The 27,958-nt window shown below is 38.9% G+C and overlaps 2 protein-coding genes and 1 long non-coding RNA gene across 5 annotated transcripts in view; 2 read left to right on the top strand and 1 right to left on the bottom strand.

Annotated features, from left to right (window-relative positions):
- Positions 1–6,376, top strand: part of ntn4 (netrin 4) — a 32,793-nt gene extending 26,417 nt beyond the window's left edge. Inside the window, exons 6-10 of the mRNA XM_044107821.1 lie at positions 1,208–1,421; positions 2,325–2,419; positions 2,673–2,741; positions 4,440–4,613; positions 5,541–6,376. Of these exons, the coding sequence (XP_043963756.1) occupies positions 1,208–1,421; positions 2,325–2,419; positions 2,673–2,741; positions 4,440–4,613; positions 5,541–5,680 (692 nt within the window). The 3' untranslated portion in view covers positions 5,681–6,376. The remainder of the gene's footprint in view (positions 1–1,207; positions 1,422–2,324; positions 2,420–2,672; positions 2,742–4,439; positions 4,614–5,540) is intronic.
- The window catches only part of LOC122826228, a 48,481-nt gene extending 22,889 nt beyond the window's left edge, over positions 1–25,592 (bottom strand). Inside the window, exons 1-3 of one of the 3 annotated variants that reach the window (XR_006369751.1) lie at positions 24,273–25,592; positions 22,165–22,369; positions 21,961–22,068 (exon numbers count right to left, since the gene is read on the bottom strand). This is a non-coding gene — a long non-coding RNA (uncharacterized LOC122826228). The other 2 variants (XR_006369753.1, XR_006369752.1) reach the window with 2 other exon arrangements.
- On the top strand, positions 14,567–26,780 carry usp44 (ubiquitin specific peptidase 44). Its single transcript, XM_044107820.1, has 6 exons — positions 14,567–14,652; positions 17,470–19,178; positions 20,645–20,843; positions 21,974–22,082; positions 22,181–22,386; positions 25,599–26,780. Exons 2-6 carry the CDS (start codon positions 17,640–17,642, stop codon positions 25,721–25,723), a joined length of 2,178 nt encoding a protein of 725 aa, XP_043963755.1. The 5' UTR covers positions 14,567–14,652; positions 17,470–17,639; the 3' UTR covers positions 25,724–26,780.
- The last annotated feature ends 1,178 nt before the right edge of the window (positions 26,781–27,958 follow it).

Genomic DNA, 27,958 nt, shown 5'->3' with positions numbered 1-27,958 from the left:
GCTCTGGTTACACAGAAATTACAACAGTAAAAAATCACTACAGCGCCCCAATACTCTGGTAAAGCCTTCTTGAGATCTGCGAAACATATGTGGACTGGACAATCAAATCTCTATGATCCATCAAAAACCTGATTACAGTTCATTTCAGGGTTTGACAGACATCAACTAAGTGCTACCATTGCAGGTTTTCCCCCAGAGAACTTGAGAACCTGGTGGTTGGGGCACTCGGCAGTCATTCATCCAGCGGCCCGTCCTGTTTTTTGAGTTAAAAAATGCTTAAAGTCGACGAGAAATTGGAAAATATCACTTGATAATTATGTGCTATTGAAAGATTGGAAGAATAGCATCTGAACATCAACTATAAAGTTTTAAAAATGCAAACATTTTTAAAAGACTTAAATAAACAAGCAATGCTAAGCCTGGTGGGGACACAAGTAAAGCCTGGTGGCCCGCCAGGCTTATATTACATCAGGGGAAACCCTGTACTGTAACCAATAGGAAAATTCAACTGAAACACATTTCAACCCAAAGAGGGAAGCATTAACACATTTTTTGTTAAAACCAAGCATTGCAGAATTGAGCAGGTTTACATGTAAATGTCCCAACTTGCACAGTAAAATAAAGGCAGTACCCCCAAGGACCAATTTATACAACTTATCTGGAGTTTAGTTACTCTTTAAACGTAACACGGTTGCAACAACCAAACACAAATTTCCCCCAATTTCAGCGCAACAAAAGCCTTCTAGGTTTACAGCAGAAGACCCTTTCCTACCAAGGCAACTACCATCAACTTTTACCAGAGAGAAATTGCCTCAGAAACCCATCTTTCTGTCCCAACAAATGTTGGCTGGTATTTCGGTTTTGGACAGACATTCAGAAAGCTTTTTCAGTTCAAAGAAAGCAGTTTGTGTTTGTGATGGTTATCATGTCATAAAAATGGACTACAAACGCTTGTTGGATAAGAAAAAGATGGAGAGCTTTGTCTCCTACCACACCAGACAAACAATAGTGCAACTGCTGAATGATAAAACGTCTTAACTGCTGGTCGTAAATTATTACAATGCGGCTAAAAGACCTTCAGACTTTGTGTTTAGTGCCAAGTTGTTACAAATAAACATATTTTTGTACTATTTAACCATTTTTGCTCTAGATTTAGTTTCCATTATAGTCTTTAATCAAATTTTATCAAACTTTTCTTATTTTTCAGCATGCAGCTGTCACCCAATGGGCTCCATGCCTTTTCATGTCACCGACTGCTCTCTGTGCGACCCTTCCAACGGAAACTGCATTTGCAAACCTGGCGTGGGCGGAGCACAGTGCGACAGGTGCATGGTGGGATACTGGGGCTTTCATGAGTACGGCTGTCGCCCATGTGACTGTGCAGGAGACTGTGACCCGTTTACTGGGGACTGCATGTATGGGTAAGTTAAAAAAAAGACTAAAATCAGCATATTCATGTGTTGGAATGGTCTAGTCAAAGTCCAGATCTACAATCCAATCAGTGATAAAGCTTTAAATTAATATTTTGACACTTTCAATCCAACATGACTGAGCAGACGTTATTCTGCAATGATGAATTGCTGAATTTAAATGCTGTGAATGGTAATAAGTCAAGAAGAAAAACACAGTTTAAATAAATGCTTCAAATATTCTGATAAAAACCCCAGTTAAACATCCAACCAGAATTATAACACATGCTTGTTGATGACTACACTGTAAAATATCTGCATAATTTACAGTGAACTACAGGCAGCAGGATTAACAGCTGTAATCTTTACAGTAACCTTCATGTAGTTTAATTTTGTTACAGCTTTACTGTAACTATGGCCATTTTACTGAGTTTTAACATAATTTTATTACGAATTTACTGATTATTTCAATGTTACTGTAATTTTGTTACAGTTTTATTGTAATTCTATTGCAATTTTACAATGATAGTAGTGAAATATTCAGATTTTGTTGCAGTTTTACTGTAACTACTGCAATTTAACTGTTATTTTAATATAATTTTACTGATTTTATTACGATTTTACTGTAGTAGAATTAATGTAAATGATACACATCAAAGACTGCGTGATTAAGATGGTGGGTAGTTATCCAAATATTTACATCATATTACAACTTTGAGCCATACAGAAACTTTATGATATAAATTCAAACTTGTTGACCAAATTCTTGTTTCTTAAAGTTTTTTCTAACCAAACGCCAGCTGACATGAAGTAACCTTTTCATTTGAACTTTACATTTTCAGATTTTCAGAGTGCTACCATCTATATTTTCCGGCTGCATAGATTCAGTTTTAAATGTGTGATATTCCATTACAGCTCCGATCTGGAAATATACAGCCTGGATGGAAACTCGAGTGAACCAGTCAGGATCTTCAGCCCACATGAACTGTTTTCTGCTCTCCACTACTCAGGTGAGATTCATCCTTTCACAACAATCCAGTGAATCAAACTCTAACATTTACACCATAAAAGCTTTCAGGTCCCATGAGAGAATGAAAAACTCTTATTTTCTCATCAGTAACTCCCTGTAAGCTGCAGCATTTACAGCCACATTCCTCACTGGCGTTCTCAGGACATGCGCTGTCCAAGACCTCACAGCAACACGCCACACATGCAAGTTATTTGATTATGTTACAAATCGGTGCTTGTGTCTGTTTCCTGCAGAGAAGTGCGAGTGCAAAGAGCAAACGCTGACCAACAGTAAACTCTTCTGCACCATGAACTATGCATATGGTAAGAACTCAAGCATCCACCTCTGACCCATCATCAGGGTCCAAATACAACCACATGTTAAATTACTCAATACACGAATGTAAATTAATGCTACTGATTAATCGGTTAAAAACCTTTATATTAGGTAAGACGCAAACAAATTCATTCAGCTCAAGAAAATAAACATTTTACTGCATAGAATTCAATAATTAAGCATTATTTTGGTGAATCTGAAGCTAAAATTACACCACTTGAGTAAAACATATTTACAGACAAATATGGTTTCATCTTTAATGCAAAATGTATATGTATTCTGTACAGTTTTGACTTAATTAGTGCACTGAATTTTTTTTCTTTTTGCAAGAGGCCTTTTTTGAGACTGTATATTTCAGTTAATTATTAAATTAGTTGACGATTATTTTTAGAATTGATTCATCGTTTCAGCCCTAAGTAGGTTTACTGGTAAAATGACATTTGTTAGGGTGTCTGCAATTACTAAATCACACCAAAAACATCTTAAATATTCAAATAAGGACAGTTGGGGTGAGGCAGAACAATTCAAATACCTGGATTGTTTGATTACTTGTTAGGAATACAGAGATTATTGTCCTGGAAAAATATAGAAAATGCCTGACATCCTCCAAGAGATCCAATTGGAAGTAACTGGGAATCAATCTATAATCTATCTATAAATGTGAAAGTAGAGCAGGAATACCTTCTTTAATAGATATGCCAGTATTTAAGTCTGACAAAGCAGACAAACAAATGCAAGAATACAAGTTTTAAAGTTTAAGACAAATCTCAAAGCACACTGTGCTAAACATCACAGAATCATCGGCATAGAAGTTAATTAGTCTTAATAAATGTGATAACAGACCAGATCTCTTACCTTTCCACCTGCATCTTTATATATATTAGTGATTAGCACCAGGACTTTTAGCCGTTTCCATTCACTGTTGTTATTATGTTTTACAAAACCAATGTATCTATTACTAATTTTAATTTAAAGGGTTCTGGTGGGAGCTATTTAAAGAACTTGGAGTAGAAACAATATTTCCTACCCAAATGCAGCCAGAATTAGCTTTTGGAGTTACATTTTTGTCTCAAATGTTCATTTTCTGAGGTGAATTACAGGAAGACTGGCTTTGACACAGAGCGCCTTTAAATCTCTTAAAAACTAAATTATCTCAGCTCTTTTTTTATGCAACAAGAGGTGTTAGCTATTTCAGTTTAAGTTAAAATTATACATTTTCAATTTATGCCTTCAAAAAGGCATCATAGATCAGTTGCAGCAAATAGAAGCTACTTTAATTAGATTCCCTCTAATGTGGTAAAAATATGGGTTTTAATTTACTGACTTATTTGTTTTTACAGTCAATATTTTATGGTTCTTGTGTTTTCAATTTACTTCACAGTTGTCTTTTGCCTTTTATGATGCCAGAGTTTGCTTTTTTAACTTCTAAACTTGAAGTCATTTTTCAATTACTTGCTCATGACCCAATAAATTAAATGACCTAGTGTTTAAACTCACACTAGTTTTTACTAACTGTTGTAGTAATATCTTGAAATATTTCAATTAAAGCCATTTATCTCCTTATTTTACTAAAGTTAAGATTAAAATATTTGTTTGAGAAAGCAGAACAGTCCCGACTATGGTGAAAACGACTCTAGAGTTTGTATTTTACTTTCAGCATCTCTTTTCTCCTTCTTGACCTTTAGTGCTAAAGGTGAAAGTGCTGTCGGCCCACGATAAAGGCTCCCACGCCGAGGTGGAGGCCGAAGTTCAAAAGGTCCTCAGCCACAACACCAAGCTGAAGATACAGAGGGGTCAGGTCACGCTTTACCCCGAGTCCTGGACAACGCGGGGCTGCACCTGCCCCATCCTTAACCCAGGTCAGACTGAAGATCTGTAGTTTACAGCGCATTGCAAAAGCGTTCATTTTGTTTTTCACAAACTAAAACTGTTAATTCAATGCACTTAATTGGGATTTTTTTGTGATAAAATGAGCATATACCAGTAAAGTGGAATGAAAACTTTAGATTTAGCTTCTTCGATTGAAAGAATGTGGTGTCCTCTGATAAACAGTTCTACCCAACTCTGAAGACAACCTCAGTAAATGCAAAAAGCTGTTTAAAATGAGTTTATTAGGTAATTAAAAAAAAGCTTTACAAACTAAACTTGGTCTAATAAAGCAAAGCATCATACCCTGATCTAAGAAAAAAAGAAAAAATTCATGTGTAGGAATGATGACCTAGTCAAAGTCTGGAGCTAAAAATGCTTATTCTTCCCTCTTTTGTGCCCATGTACAGTATTATTTGTATATATCCCTATAAATATTGTTGCTCACCTCTTTGTTTTTTGTTTATGGTAATATTGAAGGATAAATCCAGCCTATTACAAGTACAGTCTAACTCTTGTATTTCAGCAGATTAAAAAAACCTCCAGTGTGTTTGAATTTTAAAAATTCTGCAAAGAATTATGGGTAAATTGGTCTGCAGTGACATAACGGAGACATTTCATGTTATCTCCAACACTTGATGGTGGTTTCTGCTGCTGAACAGTACAAACAATTATTGGGTTTTAAGATATTGTTTACACATGAGGTTGGTAAAATTTGCTTAAAGATCTCAAATATTCAACTGCGATAAAAAAATAATGAAAAAAGAAAAACAAAACAGAAGAGTCTCAGTATAAAAAATACAAACATTTTCTATCAGAGTCGCTGTAATGTTATAATAATTTTTGGACCCAAAATTGTTAAGTTAGTAAAAACAGAAAGAAAAACTTTTAAAAACTTTTTAAACTGTGTTATCCAACAGGTGTGGAGTACTTGGTGGCGGGTCACTTGGACCGTAAGCAGGGTCGGCTCCTGGTCAACATGAAGAGCTTCGTTAAGCCGTGGAAGGCCAGTTTGGGTCGCAAAGTCCTCACACTGCTAAAAAAAGACTGCAACTGGTAGACGGAAACAGAGCGGAGAGTTTCTAGTTTCCTGCTTTTGCTGTTGGAGCAGCTTTTGAGGGACTGAACTGTGATGAACGAATCCCTCAATCTCTCTGCTGTTGTCTACCGACAGCATAATACCACTGCTGGAGGTGTTTTTATTAAGAAATGTCTCCCTTGCACCTGTGCAAACTTCCTCTTGCGTGATTATGTTCGAGTTCAAGCGGATTTCACCGGAAGCGCAGAACTGCTCTTCCTGCTCTGCAGCACTTTAGCCTAAGATGGACCAAGCCAACGCGGACGCACTAAGAAAAGGAGGAGAAGAAGAAGCGCCTGGAGTGAACGCAGCACGTCTCCACATCGTGGAGCGACGCCAAGCAAGCCATAAAAACCACGACAGGGGCTTAAATCCTCGCCAGTCCAGGTGTGTCTGTGATGAAATCAGAGCAAATGGAAACCTGAATGTATTTCCCCCTGGCTGTGGCTGAGTGAAGCTCAGTCCGTCGCCAACGTTTTAGGTTATAAACCCACTAACGTTTGCATCGCAGCATAATGTGATTTATTTCATATTAATACACCCCTTTGGACTAAAAATGCTCTTATTCTTCCCTCCTTTGTGCCCATGTACAGTATTATTTGTATATATCTCTATAAATATTGTTGCTCACCTCTTTGTTTTTTGTTTATGGTTATATTAAAGGATAAATGCAGCCTATTACAAGTTCGGTCTAACTCTTGTATTTCAGCAGATTAAAAAGCACTTCAGCAGCATAAACGTACAGAAAAATCATAAAATCAACTTTCAGTTAAAATGTTTACATATTTTTCTTGTTAAAAGCAACTCATTATTAGGTCGGTAGATTTCTTATATTTTTAATTTTAGATATGTATTTATTCATATATTGGGTTTTATGACTTGATTGAAGAAGATGGTTATTAATGCCATTCTATGATTCAACACATTTCAAGAGGGAGCCATAGGCCCCTCAAATCCCCCTTTTGGGGGCCCCACTGTCGGAAGCTGCAAAAATGCTAGAAAGAATATTCACTGAAATAAACTGCAAAAATAAAATATTAACAAGTATTTTTGTCCAATTTCTAGTGCAAATATCTTAGTACACTTGAAATAAGATAAAACCAACTTACAAGGAACTTTTCAGAAAAATATAGGAGCTGTTTTAAGTAAATAATTCCTTAGTAATGACTAAAAAGTACTAGTTTCTCTGGCAGATTATTTCATTTTTAATGCAACATTTTTCCCAGGTTACAAATGAAATAATCTACTAGAAACTAGAACTAACCAGCATCATTACTAAGGAATTATTTACTTAAAACAAGCTCCTATTTCTTGCTGAACAGTTTCTTGTAAATAAGTTTTGTCTTATTTCAAGCATACTAATATATTTGCACTAGAAACTAAATAAAACATACTTTTACTTTGTGTTTTTGCAGTGTACTTTGAAGCTTGGGGCAAAAGTTAAAATGTAGAAGAAAATCTTATGTAACATATCCAGGTTATAATAAGCTCTGTGTAGAGCGAACCCCAGACACAATCACAGCTGTGATATCAACAGCAGTTGATATCACCGCACAGGCCTTGAAATACTTCACATAAATTAGACTAAAATATCAACCCTCTCTCTCACACACACACACACACACGCACACACACACACACCTTTTCAGATCAAGTCATCCATCAGTCTCCTGTACAGTCGCACCGCACCGCAAAATGTAAACCGTAACAGAGAGAGAGCCCCCGACCAGCACTCTGTTTGGGTTTAGACGGCGAGCTTGTCTTCCGCTCGCGACGTGACGCGTTTGGCCGAAAGGTGCGAACACATTCCTGGCGAGTCGAGCGGCTCTCAGGGTCAAAGGTCATTCACCTGTGTCCGCCTCACCTCAGAAACCGCAGCCGGATAGCCTCTAGTAGCCATATTTCCTACTTGCTGACCTGTTTAAAGATTTGTGGCAGTGCTGGAGGTTTCTGTAAGCTGTTTCCAGACAGCAGGGTGGAGGGTGAATGAGTGCAAACGGGAAGAGGAATGTTGAAAGAAAAGATTAGAACAAACCCGCTATATCTGCAGACAACATATGTCCCTCTCTGCACCATCCATCTTGTTGCACACACATATTCCTGCAAAATGCTACAGTTCATGGAATAAGTAGAGTTTTGTAGGACAAAATGGAGTAAATTTCTGCCAAAAAACTAAGAGATTTTGACATTAATCTGAGATTTTCTTTAAAAAAAAAAAAAAAAAAAAACTAGGAAATATCTGAGTCGAAAAGTCAAAAATTTGCTTAAAAAACTCAAATTTTCAGATCAACGTTTGAAATTTTCCAGAACTCCCCCCCCCAAAAAAGTTCTAAACTTCTTAGTATTTTTTAAAGCACAAGGACTTTAAGTTTTGCTGGGTTGGGACAGTTACCACAATGCCAATACGGAAAGACCTCAGCAGTGATGGCAAAAAAAACCTTCTACTGAAAATATTCAACATCTGGGATGGGTTATAAGAACTTTTCTGGACAAACTGGGCTCCATCATTCAACAGTAACAAATTATTGAGCTGAAAATACTTAAAACTATTCCACTAGAGGAGTTTTGAGTTAAACATGTCTACTGACAAAGAAGGATTCTTTCCATCCATCCATCCATTTTCTTCCGCTTTATCCAGGGTCGGGTCGCGGGGGTAGCAGCTTCAGAAGGGAGGTCCAGATTTCCCTCATCCCAGTCACTTGTTCCAGTTTTTCCAGGGGAATCCCAAGGCGTTTCCGGGCCAGCTGAGAGACATAGTCCCTCCAGCGTGTCCTGGGTCTTCCCCGGGGCCTCGTCCCGGTGGGACGAGCCCAGAACACCTCACCAGGGAGTCACAAACAGTCAGGACCCGTCCCCACCCGTAGGCGGAGGGAGGCTACCCTCTCGTTCACCGGGGTAAACCCCAACATGCAGGCGCCGTGATGGGGAGCAACAAGTATGCCCACTCCTGCCCGACACCTCTCACCCTGGGCAACTCCAGAGACTAGTTCCAGAACCAGAGCCATGCGTCGAGGTGAGACCGACTATTTCTAGCCGGAACCTCTCGACCTCACACACTGGCTCCGGATCCTTTCCCACCAGAGAGGTGACATTCCACGTCCCAAGAGCTAGCTTCTGCAACCGAGGATCGGACCGCCAGGGCCCCCTCCCTCAGCCATCTCACATTGCACCCGACCCCTTTGGCCCCTCTCACGGATGGTGGGCCCATGGGAGGGGGGGGCCATGTCTCCTCTTCGGGCTCATGGGTAAAAGCCCGGCCACCAGGCGCTCGACATTGTGCCCCCCTCCAGGCCTGGCTCCAGAGTGGGGCTCCGGTGACTCGCGTCTGGGCGAGGGAACACCAAGTCCAATGTTATTTCTCTTCACAGGGGTCTTTAGGCTGCACTTTGTCTGGTTCCTCACTGAGGACCTGTCTGCCGTGGGTGACCCAAACGGCGTAGCTCCTAGGATCTTTGGGGCACTCAAACCCCTCCACCACAATAAGGTGGCAGCCCAAGGAGAGGATCTTGTGTTGGATCTTTCCATCTTAAATGCAAAATATGTATATTTTTGCATAGTTCTGGCTTAATTAGTAGTTTGAGCGTGTTATTCTTTCAGCAAATGTACTTTTTTGAGTCTGTATACTCCAATTAATAATTATTGGATTGCTAAATTAGTTGGTGATTATTTTAATAATCAATTAATCCAATTAATTGTATCAGCCGTAATATTTTTTTTGTTCAATTGAGAAAGAAAATGGTTTTAAATAAAAGATTCACAGAAAAAGAAGTGTTCTCTGTTTGTTTAAAGGCATCATTAATCATTTTCTGACATTTATCCAGTGACTCCTGGATTCAACACAGAAAAGCTTCAAGAAGTAACAGCAGTTATTCACTGAAAGCATTAAATCTGGAGTTTAAAAAAGCCCCACACACAGAGGAGTTTTTCCATGTGCAGAGTACCTGAAAGTGTCCCTCTCTGTTCCGGGGAGACCTTTGGATCAGACCGAAGGAGGTGTTTGTGGGAACCGGCTTTGAGGCGTAGACACAACAGGCCACCGCAAACACACATTCAGGCACAGACCTCCTCTCTCACTCCCTCGTGCTCGCTCGCCCATTGTCCCAGGATTGACTGGCCATTCTCAGCCTGTGATGGAGATGTCCAGCGGGGGGTTGCCTGGTGTGGGAACCCGGTTGATGAATGAGTGTTTGGCATGCTAGCGTACTCCTCTGGCATAGTTCGCGTCCGTATAGTTTTTGTGTTATTGTAGTAACGGCGAATGCATGCATGTGTGCACGCCTGTATGAACACAATGCCTCGCTTGTGTTGCTATAGAATGGAGTTATGGCCTTTGTCCCGGCAGCATTCTTGTGTTGTGGTTGGCTCTGGAGTACGTGGCACCTCCTGGAGGCCGGGGGACAATAACCTCCCCCACCTTCCCGTCCCCTCACAGCCAGCCACAATGCACCGAGACGGACGTCCCTAAACTGGCTTCAGGACGTATGAAGCAACAGGTAGAAAAACACGGACTCAACTGGAACCTTTTCACATCGCTCCAAGTTAGAAACCTCCATTTCCTGCAATTACATCATCAGGTCCTTTGCGGTACGTCCAGTTTTTTACAAAATAGATTAAGCTCAGTCAGCTTTCAGTCTCTTTAAGTTTTAGATTAACACTTTGAGTAGGCCATTCTAAACACATTTGTATGCTCTGATCAGGCTGAAATCTGGGGAGAGTGATGGTTTCAAGTCCTGGACCTTCAGAGACGCATAAAGACGATTACAAAGTTGGCCTTTTATCACCTGAAGAACATTTCCAGGATTAAAGGACAAATGTTGGAGAAAAAATATGGAGAAATTCATCCATGCACTTATATTTAATCGCAACAGAGTCACAGTGATCAAAGTTGAAAGTACAAATGGAAAAATGAATTATGAATTTAGGGCAGATATTTGTACAGTGATCAGAGGTTTTAGGTTATAAACTTCACTCAGAAATGGGAAATTAAAAACATTGACCCAATAATTCTTCCAGCACATTAAGTAGCTGAACATTTCCCACCATGTGCTTCAGGAGCCAGAATCAGACCTCTGGAAGCAGAAAATACACCCAGACTGGATTTATTCTCCTTCATATAGTCACAGGGAAATGTGTGCTGGATCAGGGAGTCATGTGGTCAGAATTACCCCGTCAGTCGTGATTCATTTACAGAGGAAATGAGAAGATTTATGCATCGGAAACCGAGTCAGTGAATCAGGTTAAGAAAAAATATTCCTCAGAAACCATCACAGCTCGCTGGCTTCACATTAAAAACACTTGAGGAATGTTGAAAGAGCAAGCCAGAACAGGGACGGGGATCAAAACAAAACTGCTGATCATTTTTACATACATGACAAAACAAGATCCTGACGTCATCAGTTTATTCAGACCAAAAAAGAATAATAATAACAGACAAGAAGTCATGCATCCAACGCCAACATCCAGCCTGAGTGCGCAGAGCGAGGTGGAGGACATTTTTACAGGAGGTGTGTTTGTTTACAGGCTCTGGAGCATTTCCTCTGGCTTCACTTGCACCTGTGTTTTAGCCAACCACAAAACCAGCGGCATATCCAGCTGCGCTAACACCACCGTGAAACCACCGGAATGGCTTCCTTTCTCTGGAAACACCAGCCCAGCGAAACATGAAAACATGTTGCCTGTTTCACACATGTGGGCATGCTTTTATTCTTATCTTTATGAGGTCCAGGTGTCTGGGAGAAACGGTACGCACCAAGCGTTCCCCGTCTTTCACTGCACATCGATGTTGTTTAGACATCTGAGTGAGGACAACCTACAGAGACCTGTGTGTTTTATTCGGATCTGCTGTTGTGCATTATCGATTTCATCAACACTGAGAAATGAAAGTAAAACAGAAAAACGGCTGAAAATCACACTGATGTATGGCATGAGGTGCACATTTTGAAACCTTTGACCTTTAGTTTTGTGTTCTCCTGACTGCTGAAGTGAGAGTGAATGCCATCTTGAATCTTCCAAAAAAAAGATTGAACTGGTTTATAAATCTTGAACATGTTTCGGAAAATTTACAAATGGAGAACATTCAGACCAACTGCACTGCAAGATCTAAAAACCTTACCAAGTATTTTTGTCTATTTTCTAGTGCAAATATTTTAGTACACTTTAAATTAGACTAAAATGACTTACAAGTACCATTTTTAGCAAGAAAAAGGAGCTTATTTTAAGTCAATAATTAAAATTGAATAACATATTTCACACTTATAACTTTCTTGTAAGTTAAAGGATCTGTCAGTGGGATTAGCACTTTTTAAAAAATCAATACTAAGGAAATATCTACTTGTAAGTGCTATTTGTAAGTTAGTTTTGTCTTATTTCAAGTATGCTAAGATGTTTGTATTAGAAACTAAACAAAAATATTTGATAAAATGTTGTTTTGGGGTGTTAACCCTTAAAGCAGACTGCAAAATGCTAAAAGAAGTCTCCAAAGCAACAAAATATCATCACGCTGCAGGTCCAGTTCTGCTTCAGTTTTCTTTTTGTTGCTGTTGTTTTTAAACACATATTTCCCTCAATTCCTCTCTGATACCCATAATATTTTATGTTGGTTTTTATGATGATCTGGTCAGTTCCTGCTGCAGCAAAACAACAGGAACTGTTGCTTTGCTGCACAGACTTTCCCCTCTATGCGCCACAATTAGCATGAAGCTCTTTTCCTGATATACTGTCCAAATATTTTCATTTTTCACTCATCTGTCATTATTCCAGAAGTTCTAGGTTGTGTAATCTATGTTATGATTTTGGAGACTTCTTTTCGTGTTCTGCAACTTGCTTTAAAGGTAAACTTACATAGAAACCTGGGAATGTTGGGAGTTTTTTTTTCTGCGTAGCAAAATAGCTGATTTCCTTTATTTCTTTTTTCAGATCTCCTTAAATCTGTAACCAGAAAGCTTTTTGGAGGTTACCATGAAGTTCACAGTCACTTCAACTGTCAGGAGCACACCAGCCTAAATGTCTGAGGTTTAAGTGATGCCATTTCAAGAAGAAATAAATATTGGGGTGTTTTAATCTAACAAGGAATGCATATTTATTCAGTTTAACAGGAAGGTCTTGGTTTGCATTGTGAAAATTTATTTTATCCATCCATATCTTCAAGTATGTTAGGCACTAAGGTGTGACTGGAAATCTCCACCAGCTCATGGGAAAATCTACATTCGACTTTATCATTTCTGCTGTTTGGGGCTGAAAATATTGAGCACAGCAGGTTTTTTTTCAGCCTGCTAACTGAAAACAAGGTTTCCTGAGAAAATCATGACACTGAATGAGATTAAATGTTCTGTAAAGACAAAGCAGGCGAACCATAACAAGGAATAGAAATCTGCTCATCTCGCCAGTAGTAAAAATCCTATTAAATATTAACGCTAAATTACTTAATATGCTTCATCTCACAAGATCTTTAGCAGTTAAATAATAGTGAATAAAGTGTTTATGAGGAGGGTGCATAAAAAGAACACGCGAAGGAACGAAGGTTTGCATGTGCGGACATGAAAGCAGTTATTGCCCGGAGACATTAAGGGAGAAAAAACATTAGAGATGATTCACAGGCGTTGCATGGTACATCAACACATACCTCTTTCTCCAAGTCACAAACGCTCCTTAATCTGCACTCTCCCCCCTTCTCACAGGAGGATTTAACAAGGTTTGAATGGATCAGTTCCCCACTAATCAGAACATGAGAGGGATTCCTCACATGCAATCAGGGAGCATGTGTTGAGATGAAAAGCATGAGCCTTCAAGCAAACTTTCCTAGCTGAAACCTAACTCCTGCCATTGAGCCTCTGCAGAAATACGCACAGAAAGATTTAATATATTTATGCACAGTAATCATATGGTTATCGCACTGTTTCCTGCTATCACAGATGACATAATGATGTTTTCTTTGCACTGATGGGATCTAAATGGTGACTACCACCATGCAGCCCCCATAAGCCAGCATGAAGCTCTGCACCTGCATCCTACAGGAGCACAGAGACTCTGAAACAGGAAGACAAGCCAACATCAAATAAACACACACGTTACATCCTGGAAAATGACATCTCTGCGTTACCTGAAATAGATTTTAATAAAAATGTCTTTCAATTGTTTCATTAACTAAAAAAAAGAAGCAAAAACTCAAAGGATGGACCAGAATTATGTCAATCCATCCTTTTCCAGACTTGGACGTTCAAAGTCAATGTTTGTCCATCGTCTTTATCTAAAATCAACATCTGGAAAATGAGAAATCAAAATCCAGCCTGTGGATTGAATTGTAAACAATAAACTTATATTCTTTACTTCTAGCTGAATGTCCAGTTTTTCAATTTCATACCAAGAACAATTGGAGCTTGGCAGGTAAAAATGTCTGGTTTAACAGAAAACTAGGTAAAACAAAAAACGGTATTGCATTCGTTTTACAGACTTGCTTAACTCAGGGATCGACACAATTCAAAATTATTGCAACAGCTCCCTCTAGCGATTAAAGTTGTACACATCTGTTGCGTCAGTAAGGTAGTGCTATATCGATAAGCACATATTAAATGTAGAGTAATATACACGCAATAGAGGATATATAACACCTATCTACCTGTGGTGATATTCTTCTCTTCTGTAAATGATTCCTCTGAAATTATTTCATAAAAATAATAATTTTAATAAATCCAAAGTTGATGTTTAATACATTCATCAAGATACGTAAGAATATTTTGAAGCTGTCAAACTTAAGAAAACAAATGAAAAAGTGAATTAGACGCGCAAGTTTGGTTGTAAATGATAACTAAATAGTAATAAACTACCCGCAATAATATAAACAACAACAAAAACGTCACGTCTCGTGGACGCGCTCGAACTAACACCACGCGACAGGGATTGACAAGATGGCGAACATTTTAGAAACAGAGGAGTAACACTCGTGAAGGGGAGCCTCGGTAAGCTGTGTCTTTTTAAAATAATGACTTGTCTTGTTCATGAGAACCGTGTTTGATCATAATCTGCGTGTTGGTGGAAAGTCCCGAAGGACGCCGTGAACGGCGGGCTGATAAACGCGTGAACTAGTTGGGATGTCAGCCCGGCTTGCTAATGCTAGTTAGCATGCTAGGCTAAAATGAGCAGCTCACTAATCTCTTAATCACAAATCTGAGATCAGGAATAATATGCACCGGAAACTGTGAATGATCTCTAATTTAAGTTTAAATTGCTCAACGCTGTTGTTTCTCGTTTTTGATGAGTCGCTGGGTTTATATTTTGTTTAATAAATCCCAGAGATCTCGGGTTAGCCGTAGCTAGCTGGCTCAAGTTAGCTAGTGGGGATGTACCAATTTTTTTAATATTAGCATAATAAAACAGAAGGCATTCTCATGCTGATGTGAAATTAATTGTTGTTTCTTTTACCGTTTAATGGTTGTCTTCATTTTGGGGGTATTTATTATGGATTTATGCAACAATGAAGCTTCATGTTCAGACCAGGCAACCACAAGGACAACCCTGGTAAAGCGCGCTAACTCGCTGATAAATCCTGGCTGGCTCTCTGAACAATCACGACTCTTAATGCTAAATTATACCACTCTTATTTTAATATAGTAAGTGAATGTTCTGTTGCTGCTATAAGTGCATCTTAAGAAAAGTCAAATATATTACATTACTGTTTAATCCTTGATATTTACGGTTTATAAAACGAATAAACACGCCCACTCCTGCACTATAAAAAGGTAAACAAGCGCAATTATCGACTCGAGTCCATGAACAACAGTGTTTCGGCTTTTATGATAGGTGATTTGCATTTTTATTACGGAAAGTTTGCAAATGGTTAAAGCGCTGTCTGTCAAAATAAAAAAATTCCTCTGAAGGAGAATTAACACTAGACTATTATGAGCTAATAAACATGTAATAGACTTATTCAGACCAAACAACACATTTGTTACTGTAGATCAAAACGTGCTGATTGTCTAATTTCTTTATTTGAAGTTGAAGAGTTTTGTAGTTTTAATAAGGCCGAAAGAATGCAGTTTAATTTCGTTAATCCAATGCAGTCGTAGAGTGTTGATGTGTGTAATATTACTTCCTGATCTAGTCGGAACAACGGTGGAGTGAGTCACACACTGTCCATAAATGAAGAAATTGCTTCTCCTTGAGGGATTTATGCAGGAGAGCAACAGTGCAGAGGACAGATGATTATGCCTTGGTGTGGAAATTTCAACATCCTCATTATAACCTGAAATGATGTCAGGCTTTTACTGAGTGATGCCAATTTCAGATATTTTCATGCCTAACGTTGGTGGTCTGAGTAAAATTAGTGGTCTGAGTATTTTTATAGATTGTAGTTTTGAATCCAACAGAAAAAGTAGAGATTTACTCAAATGTATTTCCTGAATGATTGTTTAATTACATTTAAAAGTGGTTTGAAACAAGTACCACATGTGTTTATTAAGCATATTACAACTAAAACACCCATATTAGCTCATAACAGGAAGTGCTCTAATGCTGTTTGTGTCTCTGGGCGCAGTGAGTTTGTGTTTCTGTTACTATTTATAGAAAAGATTTAGGTTGATGTTTCACATCCAAGTTTAACTGGCTATTTGAGGCCTCGGTCGGTTTTTAAATTCCAAATTATAAAGATTATTTTCCATCAACCAAGAATCTTTTATCATAGAATGTTATTTTTTTTTAATTTAAAGGATTACTTTAAAACACAAGTTTTTAAAGATTCTGAATATTTTTGCTGACCTTCATCTTCATAGAGTTAATGAAGCACAGACTGTCTAACTGTTGCTGCACACTGCTGATCAGGTGGCTAAAAGAAGAGCTAATATGTATTTTTCTCTCTTTTTCCAAGGAAGGCCAAATTGGTGGTCTGGAAATATTTTTGTTTCTTTATTTTGGGAGGAATAATAAAAATGTTTTATATGTTCTGCAGTAAGTTTTTGAACATTTAGCAGATGCACTCCTGCACCAATCAATTTTTATTTTCAGTTTTTAAATGAAAGAAATTGTAAATTGGGGCTGAAACAATTATTTTAGTTATGAATGAATCTATAGATTATACTGATGATTAATTTGAATATTTTTTATTTAGGTTTTTTTTTACACAACATTAGAAATACATAAAAAGGTTCAAATACACAATTTGTCTTTTAAATAAGAAAAACTTTTTATTGCCTAATTTTTTTGTGTACGCTAAATCAGCAGTGACTAATCAATAAAGTGTAGGGCTGATTTGTTGACTATTTTTTAGATTAACTGATTAATAATTGGATAGCATAAGGTTCTTAATTAGAGATTTTATTTCACAGAATCTGAACCAGCCAAAGCTAAAACTGCAAATTAAGAAGTTTTTGATAGAACACATTTAAAGACAAAGGCATTTTTTTTTAATCTTAAGTACAATTCTATTTTTTGTACAGTTTTGACTTAATTACTGCTCTGAATGTGTTGTTCTTTCAGTAAATGACACTTTGAGTCTGTAAACACATATAATGATTAATGTATTACAAAATTAGCTGACAGTTACTTCAATAATCAGTTATTCACATGAATCATTTCAGCTCTATGTTAAGTGGTTCGTTAAACAGCTCTGGAGTAGAATTTTGTCAATGTTTTCTAAACTGTTTGAAAGCACAAAGTAAACTGTTATTTACCAAAAAGCTGTTTTATTTTTTAAATATAATATTAGAGTTTGTTTGCCGCCTGTCAGTTCAGAGTTGATAAAACCTTCAGTACAGATTAGATACAGCTTTTTTCTCTTCCAGAAACCACAGCCATGTCCTGGGAGGTTCCCGTTTCTCCGCTCACTGTGGTTACCATGGTAATATGAGGCTAGTTTGAAAGCGACACACGCGCTCTCTGCCTCACACGCGAACCCACAGTCAGGCGTTGACTGTCGCAGGCGGAGTGCCCGGCCGGCCGGCAGGCCTGTGTGATGGACAGGTGTAAACACGTGGGGCGGCTGCGCCTGGCCCCAGACCACTCCATCCTCAACCCCCAGAAGTGGCACTGCGTGGACTGCAACACCACCGAGTCTATTTGGGCCTGCCTGGGTTGTGCGCATGTGGCATGCGGCCGCTACATTGAGGAGCATGCTCTCCAGCACTTCCAGCAGCAGCGCCACCCGCTGGCGATGGAGGTTAACGAGCTGTATGTGTTTTGCTATTTGTGCGACGACTATGTGCTGAACGATAACGCTACTGGGGATCTGAAGCTACTCCGCAGCACCCTCAGTGCCATCCAGAGCCAGCACTATGAGGTCACAACACGCAGCGGGCGAACTCTGCGCTCGGCTAGCTTCGGATCGGACGCGCTCATACCATGCGGCGCCAGCGAGCTGCAGCTGAGAGACGAGGACCGAATGTTTACCGCCCTCTGGCATCGCCGCCGGGCCCTCATCGGACGCATCTTCCGCCTCTGGTTTGGTTTAACCGATTGTGGAAAGAGGAGAGAGGAAGAGGAGAGGAGGAGGGAGGAAGAGGAGGAGCAGAAGCGGGAGGCCAGGGACAGGCGGCGTGCTCTGAAGCGGCAGCTGCAGGAGGTACTGGAGAACGCTCCGATCAGAAAGAGCCGACGTCTGCGTCGGAAGAGCCAGAGAGTCGTGGATGCGACAACTGCGCCAGCTGTTCAGAAAGATCGCAAGAAGAGAAAAAGTCGGAAGGCCTCGTCTCGATCTCGCAGGTCACGTACTCGAAGTCCTTCCGCTGCTGCTCCTAAGAAAGCCGGTCGGACAAAAAAATCCCCTCCTTGTCCCAAATCCCACAGACGTTCTTCTAAGCCCAAATCTAAGGCCAGAACTACGCCATCCTCGTCCCGCAGCGCCCAGACGCCGGTCCGCCGCCGGCAGAGCAGCAAGCAGGAAGGCTCGCCTTTCAAACGGCGTCCCACCGTCACTCCTGGCGTGACGGGTCTGAGGAATCTGGGGAACACCTGCTACATGAACTCCATCCTGCAGGTTTTAAGCCATTTGCACGTTTTCAGGGAGTGCTTTCTCCGCCTCGACCTGACCCAGGCGCTGGAGCTGCTGGCGTCTGCCGTCCACGGCCAGCTGACGGTGAAAACCACAACCCAGTTCCCCCTGTCTCAGAGAAAGGGGCTCCAGTTGACGTCGGGGCTGAGCGGCGGGGCGTCGCGCGGCCGCAGCATGGAGCTGATCCAACCCAAAGAGCCCAGCTCCAAGCACATCTCCCTCTGCCACGAGCTGCACACCCTGTTCCAGGTCATGTGGTCCGGCAAGTGGGCGCTGGTCTCGCCTTTTGCCATGCTGCACTCGGTGTGGCAGCTGATCCCCGCATTCAGGGGCTACGCCCAGCAGGACGCGCAGGAGTTCCTGTGTGAACTGCTGGACAAGGTGCAGCAGGAGCTGGAAAGCACCGGGAAGCGCACCAACACGGCCGGAGTGCCACAGAAACGCCTCATCAAGCAGGTTCTGAGCGTCGTCAACACCATCTTCCACGGCCAGCTTCTCAGCCAGGTATGACACACACACACACAGACACACACCTTTAACCCTGTTGTCCAGCTCCTGCTCTAAGCTTCACAGATGCATTTAGTGACTGAGGCTGCATTCAGACTGCATCCTGAAGTGACCCAAATCCAATTTTTTTTTGCCGCAAAGTGACCTGTGTCTGATTGTTTTATGACAGTTTGAGCAAAACAGATTGGATTTTATTCGAATGTGACCCGAGTTATGTGTTGCAGAAAAACACAGCGCGTCAAAATGCGTCAGCATAACGAAGTTAATATGTAATTTAAAAAACAAGCACTTGACAGAGTTTGGCACATTGAGACTCACTGCAGAAAAAAACAAACTAGACAACAGGTAAAGCAATTGTCAGCACTCACCTGGAAGAGCATCACGGTCAGAAAGCTAATCAGATAACCCGAAAAATAATTTAAGTCAATGAGCTAGCGGTGTGAGACACTTGTTTTCTCTCGGTTTTGGACCGCCGCTACGCGCTACTGGTAGTAACATTTCACAGACGTAGCGCCGTTCAACCTCCGCCCGGCAGTGAACTCTCACACCAAACGTCTGCTTAAAGCTGCAGCATGTAACTTAGACAAAAAAATTATTTTACATCATTAAAACTTTCGCTAAAACAGATAATCTCTGGGGAAAAAACATCAATCTCCTCTGCTTCCTCCCTGTGTTCTGCAGAATTACTCAGTTTGATCAGAAACAGCCAATCAAAACCAGCATCAATCAGCTAGCCAATCAGAACCAACATCAATCAGCTAGCCAATCAAAACCAGCATCAATCAGCTAGCCATGCTCTCAGGAAGTTTTGATTTAGTAACTTGGGATTGTTTATTGAATGATTGACATTCATTCAAATTCGTTGCATTTGAATGAATGTCAAATGGAACATTCATTTCATTTGACTTGGAATGAATGTTTAATTTTTTGTTGACATTATTTGATATATGCAGTGTTGAGATTTATTTGACTCATAGACCATAGATTATATATGGCTCTCTATATATGAGAACCTTACAATTAAATATTGTTTTACTGATTGCAGGTTTTTCATTTGTCCTTTTGACAGAATAGCTGCTGCAAGTACTTTACATGTTTTATGTATAAATTAGGCAAATTTCTAGCCAGATCATTTTTCCATTTTGCCAGATCACATAGTAGCATTTATACCTAAAGCGAAAGATTAACAGCCAATCCAGATGATCGGCCCTCATGGGTGATCAGCAAAAGACCTGATCGGAGCATCCCTAATAAATACTTTTTCAGGGCTCTGTAGAGGATGTGTATGTGGAAGAAGATGAGTAATGTTTCCTTGTAGTGTGGGCACACATTGAGACACCTGCTCTAGCTGGACAGAAGGCCGAGTGTCTTCAGCTACTCTCTACTCTGCCTGCTCACCATAACCCCAACTCAGACTGCATGACAAAGAGGGAAGCTCCACTCATCCCGACTCATCTCTGCAGGTGACGTGCCTGGCCTGCAGCCATCGCTCCAACACTGTGGAGCCTTTCTGGGATTTGTCTCTGGAGTTCCCCGAGCGTTACCATAGCAACAGCAGGGAGTCGGCCACGCAGGCTCCGTGCCACCTGACCGAGATGCTGGCCAAGTTTACAGAAACAGAAGCGCTGGAGGGAAACATCTACGCTTGCGACCAGTGCAACGGTGAGTGAGTGCAACTCTCTGAGCCGCCTCACTTTTAAAACATTTACACCTGATATTTTATTTTATTTAAGGGGGACCTATTGTGCAAAATTTATATTTTGCATGTTTGTTTTTTTTTTACTTCCATTGGGTCTCTGCTGCTTCTGAAAACAACCCAATGGCTTAAAATAAACCCTCAGCTGTTTTTTGGCAATAAGTTAGAATGTAATTTCATAAATCCTGTTACCTGGCAACCCAGGCTGTTACCTAGCAACACAAGCATAGCTTCAGCACGTTTGGTCAGCTGGTTTTACCGCTGTATGTGCTGTACAACGGCCGCTGTAAAAGACTAGCTGCCCAAAGCTCACAAACTACATGCTGCATTCTTGTTTCTTGTGAAGGAGGCTGTACTTCTGCTTTTCAAAGATGAAAAGTTATATAAATTCTATGGTTATTTTAGTAATCAGTTCTATTGATTATGTTGATGATCAAAAGAAGCTTTTGGCAGAGCATATCTAGAGACTAAAAAGGTTTTTGTTTTCATCTTAAATGCAAAATGTAAATTTTTTTGTACAGATTTGACTTGATTGCTTTGTCTTAATTGTCTTAAATCTTTCAGCAAATGTAATTTTTTGGAGTGTGTACTCCAGTTAATTAATTGATTACTAAACTAGTTGACTAATATTTTAATAATCGATTAATCCGACTAATTGTTTCAGCTGTCTCAATAATTGCACATTTGTTTGCAGTCATTTTCACGTGTGAGTGTAAACATTGAGTTTGGGGGCTTGGCCAACAACAGCTTACCGGGATTTAATGTGACAGGGGCCCTGAATCCAAAAGGGCACATCTATTCGGTTTAATTCTATGCTTTGTTCTCTGAGCAACTTCATGCTAGAATTTCTAATTTCTCTTTCTGCACCATTTGAAAGAAAAGTTTCTCTCAGTTTGTTTTGACATGTTTGATCAAGGTAGTCAACTTATTGCTCATTCTGAAAGAAGTTCAAAAAAGGCAGAACTAACTGGACTAAAATTTCATTTTCTAAGAATGATGTTTTGTATAGACCTCTTCGAATCTGTTTTTAAGCTAAATGCTCTTTATTAAAAACATTTAGTGTAATTGAAGTTCATATTTTACCTTCCTCTTGCAGCAGCCCGACGACGCACATGCTCCAAAACAGTCATCTTGACCGAAGCAAAGAAACAGCTGATGGTCTTTAAACTGCCTCAGGTCCTCAGGCTCCACCTCAAACGTTTCAGGTGAGATCACACTTCAAGTTAGCATGCTAATTAGCTGCACAGCTTTGGTAAAATGGCAGCAGGTTTCAGCTGGTCGACTCACTGTGTCTGATGGTCAGGTGGTCCGGGCGGAACCACCGGGAGAAGATCGGAGTCCACGTCAGCTTCGACCAGCTCCTCAACATGGAGCCCTACTGCAGCCCCAGCGCCGCAGGGTCTCCCCGCCCCAAGCACTTCCTCTACGAGCTCTCTGCTGTCGTGATGCATCATGGGAAGGGATTTGGGTCGGGCCACTACACTGCCTACTGCTACAACACAGAAGGAGGTGAGGGGGAAAAACCTGAAATTATTAGAATGAACAAAAAAAAAAAGAAAAGAAAAGAAATGCAGTTTGGTTAGGAAATGCACCCATCCGATATCAACATCTGTATCGGTCATGACATAAAAAATAAATCTGGTATCCATAAGGGCATATCTATTCGGTTTAATTCTATGCTTTGTTCTCTGAGCAACTTCATTAATTTCTCTTTCTGCACCATTTGAAAGAAAGTTTCTTTCAGTTTGTTTTGACATGTTTGACCAAGGTAGTCAGCTTATTGCTTTTGTCAGTTTGTTGATTATTCATTATCCATTGGCTGTTATACTCCTAATTGTACTTATTGAACAAATTGTTGTTTTTAGATATTTGACAAAACTTTTGAAGCCATTGGTGTATTTAAGTGAGCTGTACTGGTGCAGAGTTATCAAATAAATTTGTATTTCAGTACATTTATGTTTAAAAATATGCTTTAAGTTAATACAGAACTTTTTTTTAATCAGATAGGTCCATATTAAACCTCAGATAGTAAAAAAAAGTGGATTGGTGCATCCATAGTTCTGGTCCTGTGTTGATTAAACCTGATTTCATTAGAGTTGGGTTGTAACAAGGAGTGGAAATTAGCAACCGCCACTGGCCAAATGCGGGTAAATGTATGAAGTGGCGTGTAAATTGGAGCAACGCACTCCACCACTGTGACAGGTTGACAATTTGAACAGAACCAAAAGCTGCATTCAGTTTCAACTTCTGTCCAGGGAAGAGGTTGTTGACTGGACTACAGACTGATAATTTAACAAAAAATATATATCAAATCTAATTTTTATCGACCGCGGCAGTCCATTGATTGATTTCATTGACGGACATTGGGCTTATCCAATGAAATCCCTCGGTCCTCCTTGGCCCCGTCCCTCTCCACCGAGGTTATAAATAGAGCCATTTCAGCTAACCGAGAAAAGTGAGCGGATACGAGACCGGGCGGGTCAGAAATACTACAGCTAAAGCTAAAAAGTGCATAAGTCTATTCAGAAAAATGGGTCAAACTAACCATATGTTAATTACCACACAGTAAAGTCACAGAGGGTATTCATACTATAAAGGCGGGGAAGGAGAGAAACTAACGTGGGAGGGGAGTACCAAATACCTTTTTTACTCTTACTCGGGTAATTTCATGGATGGCTTCCTTTTACTTTTACTTGAGTAAAAATATGGTCAAGTAGTGCTTCAATGGCTGATTTTTTTATTTTTTTTTAGTTAGCCATAGTTATTGACTAACGAGTTAATCTAAAGTTAGTTAATCTTATAGATCGATTAACAATTAATTAATAAGCGGTCATGTTACTAAAAACCTGAATTTTTCCTGTAGCAGTATCACGAAAGGCTAATTTTTTCAAAATATTTTGACTTAAAAACATTAAATTGTAACATTATTTTTGTTTTATCTGTATAAAATACTCATTGAATTTTCTTGGATGATCAAATATAGACATGTTATTAAATCAAAGCAGGTGTTACAGCCGACTAAAAAATTTAAGATGAAAAGACTAAAATAAGTTAAATACGAACAGGTATTCATACAGAAGTACCGTTTGTAATTACTCGAACGAATGTCAAAACCCCGCTCCATGAAGTATATTAACTCACGACAACCCTCAAAATCATGTTTTTTCTTAATTTTTCTGCGTTATCTCCTTCGCTTTTCTGTCTTTATATCCTCACCTTCGTAGAAGACCATTATTTTCTGTTGATAAGTAGACTGCTCCGACATGTAGCTCGGCTAAATGAGCGCAATTAAGGTGAAATTTAAAGAACTTGTCGAGTATTTTTATTTCAAAATAACTTCAGAAATATTTATATTTCTAAACAGAACCGCATAAAGTGCGTTTTAAATGCCGCACCTGACTCTGTTAGGACCGTTTCTTTCTTTTGACGTTCTGGTGTGGCCGCCATCTTTGTTTCTACATCAACGGCTCCGTTTAAGGATAACCAGCGGCGCCCTCTGCTGGATGGCGGCCAAACTACAACACTAAAAGAAAGTCCAACGGACGTGACCAGTTAATAGACTGGAACTAATGCTAATGAAAGTAACTTGACAATTAATTGTAATTTGAGTTCAAATTACAATTAATTTGTAATTTTTAATATAACTTTTTGGGTATATATTATAGCCGAAAAGTATAACTCTTATGAGTTTTTTCTACATTCAAACATATTTTCATAGGAAATGGATCATGACTGGAAGAACATCTGTTGTGGTACATGTGATATGGATCAGTGTTAACACAGACCAGCTTTCTATTCATATTTTGTCTATTTCCCAGTGATGCTTCATGACAGGACTCTATGGATGTGTTGTAATGTCAGGATTGAGAAGACGCTAATACTGTAGAGGTAAAAAACTGAATGGAACAGGACTGAAGAGCTAATAGGAGGAGGCAAATATTCCAAGCTAAATTGAAGGAACATTTGAGTGAATCTTAATGGCTAATAAAACTGGTCATAACTACCAAACATTCCAGGGAGCGGCAGACATGAGAACATACTTAACCTTTCAGTGCCACTGCAATATTGTAAAATATATAATACATTGTAATATATAGCTTTGTTGAGATGCATTTCCCAAATAAAGTGAATCATCCCTTTTTTCTGTAATAAAGTATCTTCTCATTATTGAGTTTAATCAAAAATTTTATTTCATGCTACACTCCAGCTCCGTGACTCAGTCTCTGAACACAGATAGATTAACGATCAATCATTAACCTACGGCACTTGTTGTTCTCTATTGCTGTATGTCTACCAAGTGCCTGGATAAAATGAATGTAAAAGAACATGAGGTTTAAATTTTTTATTTATTTATTTTTTTAAATCACTAACTTCAACCCACCTAAGAATGCAGACCTCAAATCAAAAATATTTGACAACATAAAAAGTTCATGATAAAATCCTATTAGGATTTTAATATAAGAGAGGAAAGTGTAAATAAAACAGCAGGCATATCATAACTTGTACATTTTTATCAAACTTCAGTTGTTGCCAATATTCTTGTAGCAAGTTTTTTCTTGTTTTTGGGTTTTATATAATCGATTTAATTAAATTTCTTTCTTTATTCTGAACTTGACTATTCAAGAAATAACTGTTTAAACTGTTTTATTGTATAAAAAGTAAAGTAATTACATTGTTTTGATGGAAAAAGTTCATTTTTGTTTTAATCTTCTCTTTTCCAGGCTTCTGGGTTCACTGTAATGACTCTAAGCTGAATGTGTGCTCAGTGGAAGAGGTTTGTCGGGCTCAGGCCTACATCCTCTTCTACACACAGCGAGTAACTCAGGACAAAGACCGGCCACTATAGAATCAGGACCTCTCGCCTGAACTTTGACCTTCACTGTATCCCGGCCCAGCCTGTCGCTCCTTTTCCAGTATTTCTTCTAAAACCTGGGATCATGGGACTTTTTTTGTGTCTATTTTACTAAGTTTGGAAAAATAAGAGGGACTCCTTCTGTAAAAATCCGGTTCTGCTTTGTGAACTTGTTGTAAATGGTGTTTATATGTGTAGGTATTTTAAAAGAAAATGCTGATGTGATTTATGTAAATTTGTATTTTATTAAGAAGAGAGTATCAGCCAAGGTTTGTCTCCGGCAGGGAGAGTTCTCATCTGCCCGCTTGTTGATTGTAAATGTTTGTTTATCAGCTGAAATGTTTCTCAGTCACTTTAGATTGTTGAAGTGGATGTAGGTTAACATGTCAGTCACTCAAGATGGCATTCGGGTAATTTTCCTGCCAGAAATGCACTAGTTTATACAGTTTTTAATTTCTTTTTTTACACAAATGACGGTTGTTTCAAATAATATGTAAACATACAGGACAGGATGTTTAGGTTTGAATAAATATTCAACATGGTGGAAAATTTTCCAAGGGATGACCTTTAGCATTGTGCTGCCACCTTTCTGCTCCAGAATGTAACTGCTTTGAGAGAAACATCCTCTACCAGACGATAATAGAAAAAGTGCCCTTTTGTCTCAAAGTATTTTTATAGGTCTAATCAATTCAGCAGCACTGCGATCCATAAAAACCAGCATTTAGTCTATGAATGTATTTTTATACAATCTTCAGAGGTTTTACAAACTCGACCATCAAAGGTTAAATTTTTATACAAGTTGTTCAACACCAGCATCTGATTTTATAAAGATTTTACTGTCTGAATCTGTTCATTAGAGAAGAATCACAGCACACTCGGTTTTCCTTTCACTGTTGAATGGTTGGTTTTTGGCATTTTGATTACTACTTCACGGTGTGTTTGTGTGTGTGTAAATTTTATGGAAGTTATGCTATGCAAATTGTTACCTCAATTTTTATTTCTAGAAAAAATTACCTCAATAAATGAGATTATTTTTTCATTTTTCTACAGAGATGGGAGTTTTTGTCTTTTTTAAAATATGGTATCTGACCACTTTAAACAAAGTCAATATTTGATTATTGCTTTATAAAAGAAGTTTATCAACAGGTTAGACCAAGTCCAATTTAAGAAAAATTTTGAACTTTCCAATTCCACCTTGAATAAAATTTTAGAAAAAAAATACAAACACGGGATGGTTGGGATGCTAGCAAAAACTGACATTTGAAGGTTTCTTGTCAGCGGCTTTGTGTAGTTATTTTTTTAATACTATGTATGTCTCTCTTCGCACATAAAGTGCCTTACATTGTATGATTGGCAACAGAAATGGGCCAACTGGCGATATATTTCTACTTATGATAGACGTAAAAAAGTTAATTAGCTAGCAGCAGTTTATTAGCAGCTAGCTAGCGGTAGATTCAACCGCCTGGAGTACCGCAATCAAGATGTCTGCTCGACCCCGCCAGAAAAAATATATGAAATAGTCCCGATACAACAAAATTTAACATGTTATGGCTAACCTGTATTTTTTAATGAATTTGAGACATTTTATCATATATACACTTTTTTTTTTTTTTTTTTTTTTACTAATGCCGTTTTGTTTCAAGTAGTTAATCGAAAAATTTAATTGTCTGGTGCTTACGTAGCTACAATAAAATACAAATAGTAATTTACCATCTAAAGATGCAGGATTATTTAGTAGCATTGTTGCCTTACTAACATTAAATTTCCGTATTTTTAAAATTTAATTCAGTGTTTCTATGTTGTCCCACCAAATGACCATTGGCGTTAGGAAACCGCTGACAGAGGTAAAGATTACGGACGACTGATTTACGTTTTTAACTTGTTTTTATAAACTTAATAACTTTAAAGTACATAGTAATTGAGATCCAATTGTATATTTATGTGTTTTATTATAATGGAACAAAATAAAAATCTAGAAATATTTAGGGCTGAAACGATTAATCAGATTCAGTCACTGAAATAAGCGTCAACTAATTTAGTAATCAATTAATTAACTGGAGTTTACACTCAAAGGCAATTTGAACATACTCAGAGCAGTAACTAATCCAAAACTTTCAAAATATGTATGTACATTATATTTAAGATAAAAATTAAAAAGAAAACTTGTATGTAAACGTTTCACATAGAAATAGGTAAGTAAAGGTTTTAGCTACACCAGAGTAAATTCGC

This window comes from Gambusia affinis, linkage group LG23, assembly GCF_019740435.1.
Source record: "Gambusia affinis linkage group LG23, SWU_Gaff_1.0, whole genome shotgun sequence".
NCBI lineage: Eukaryota > Metazoa > Chordata > Actinopteri > Cyprinodontiformes > Poeciliidae > Gambusia > Gambusia affinis.
Note: the sequence above shows the minus strand (reverse complement) of the source record. Positions and strands in the feature narration are given on the sequence as shown.

What these genes read in the sequence shown, in the direction of transcription:
- usp44 (XM_044107820.1), top strand. Translation starts at nt 17,640, where the DNA reads ATGGACAGGTGTAAACACGTGGGGCGGCTGCGCCTGGCCCCAGACCAC. An exon ending in ACGGCCAGCTTCTCAGCCAG is followed by an intron (nt 19,179 to 20,644) that starts GTATGACACACA and finishes TCATCTCTGCAG; the next exon opens with GTGACGTGCCTGGCCTGCAG. An exon ending in CTGCTACAACACAGAAGGAG is followed by an intron (nt 22,387 to 25,598) that starts GTGAGGGGGAAA and finishes TCTCTTTTCCAG; the next exon opens with GCTTCTGGGTTCACTGTAAT.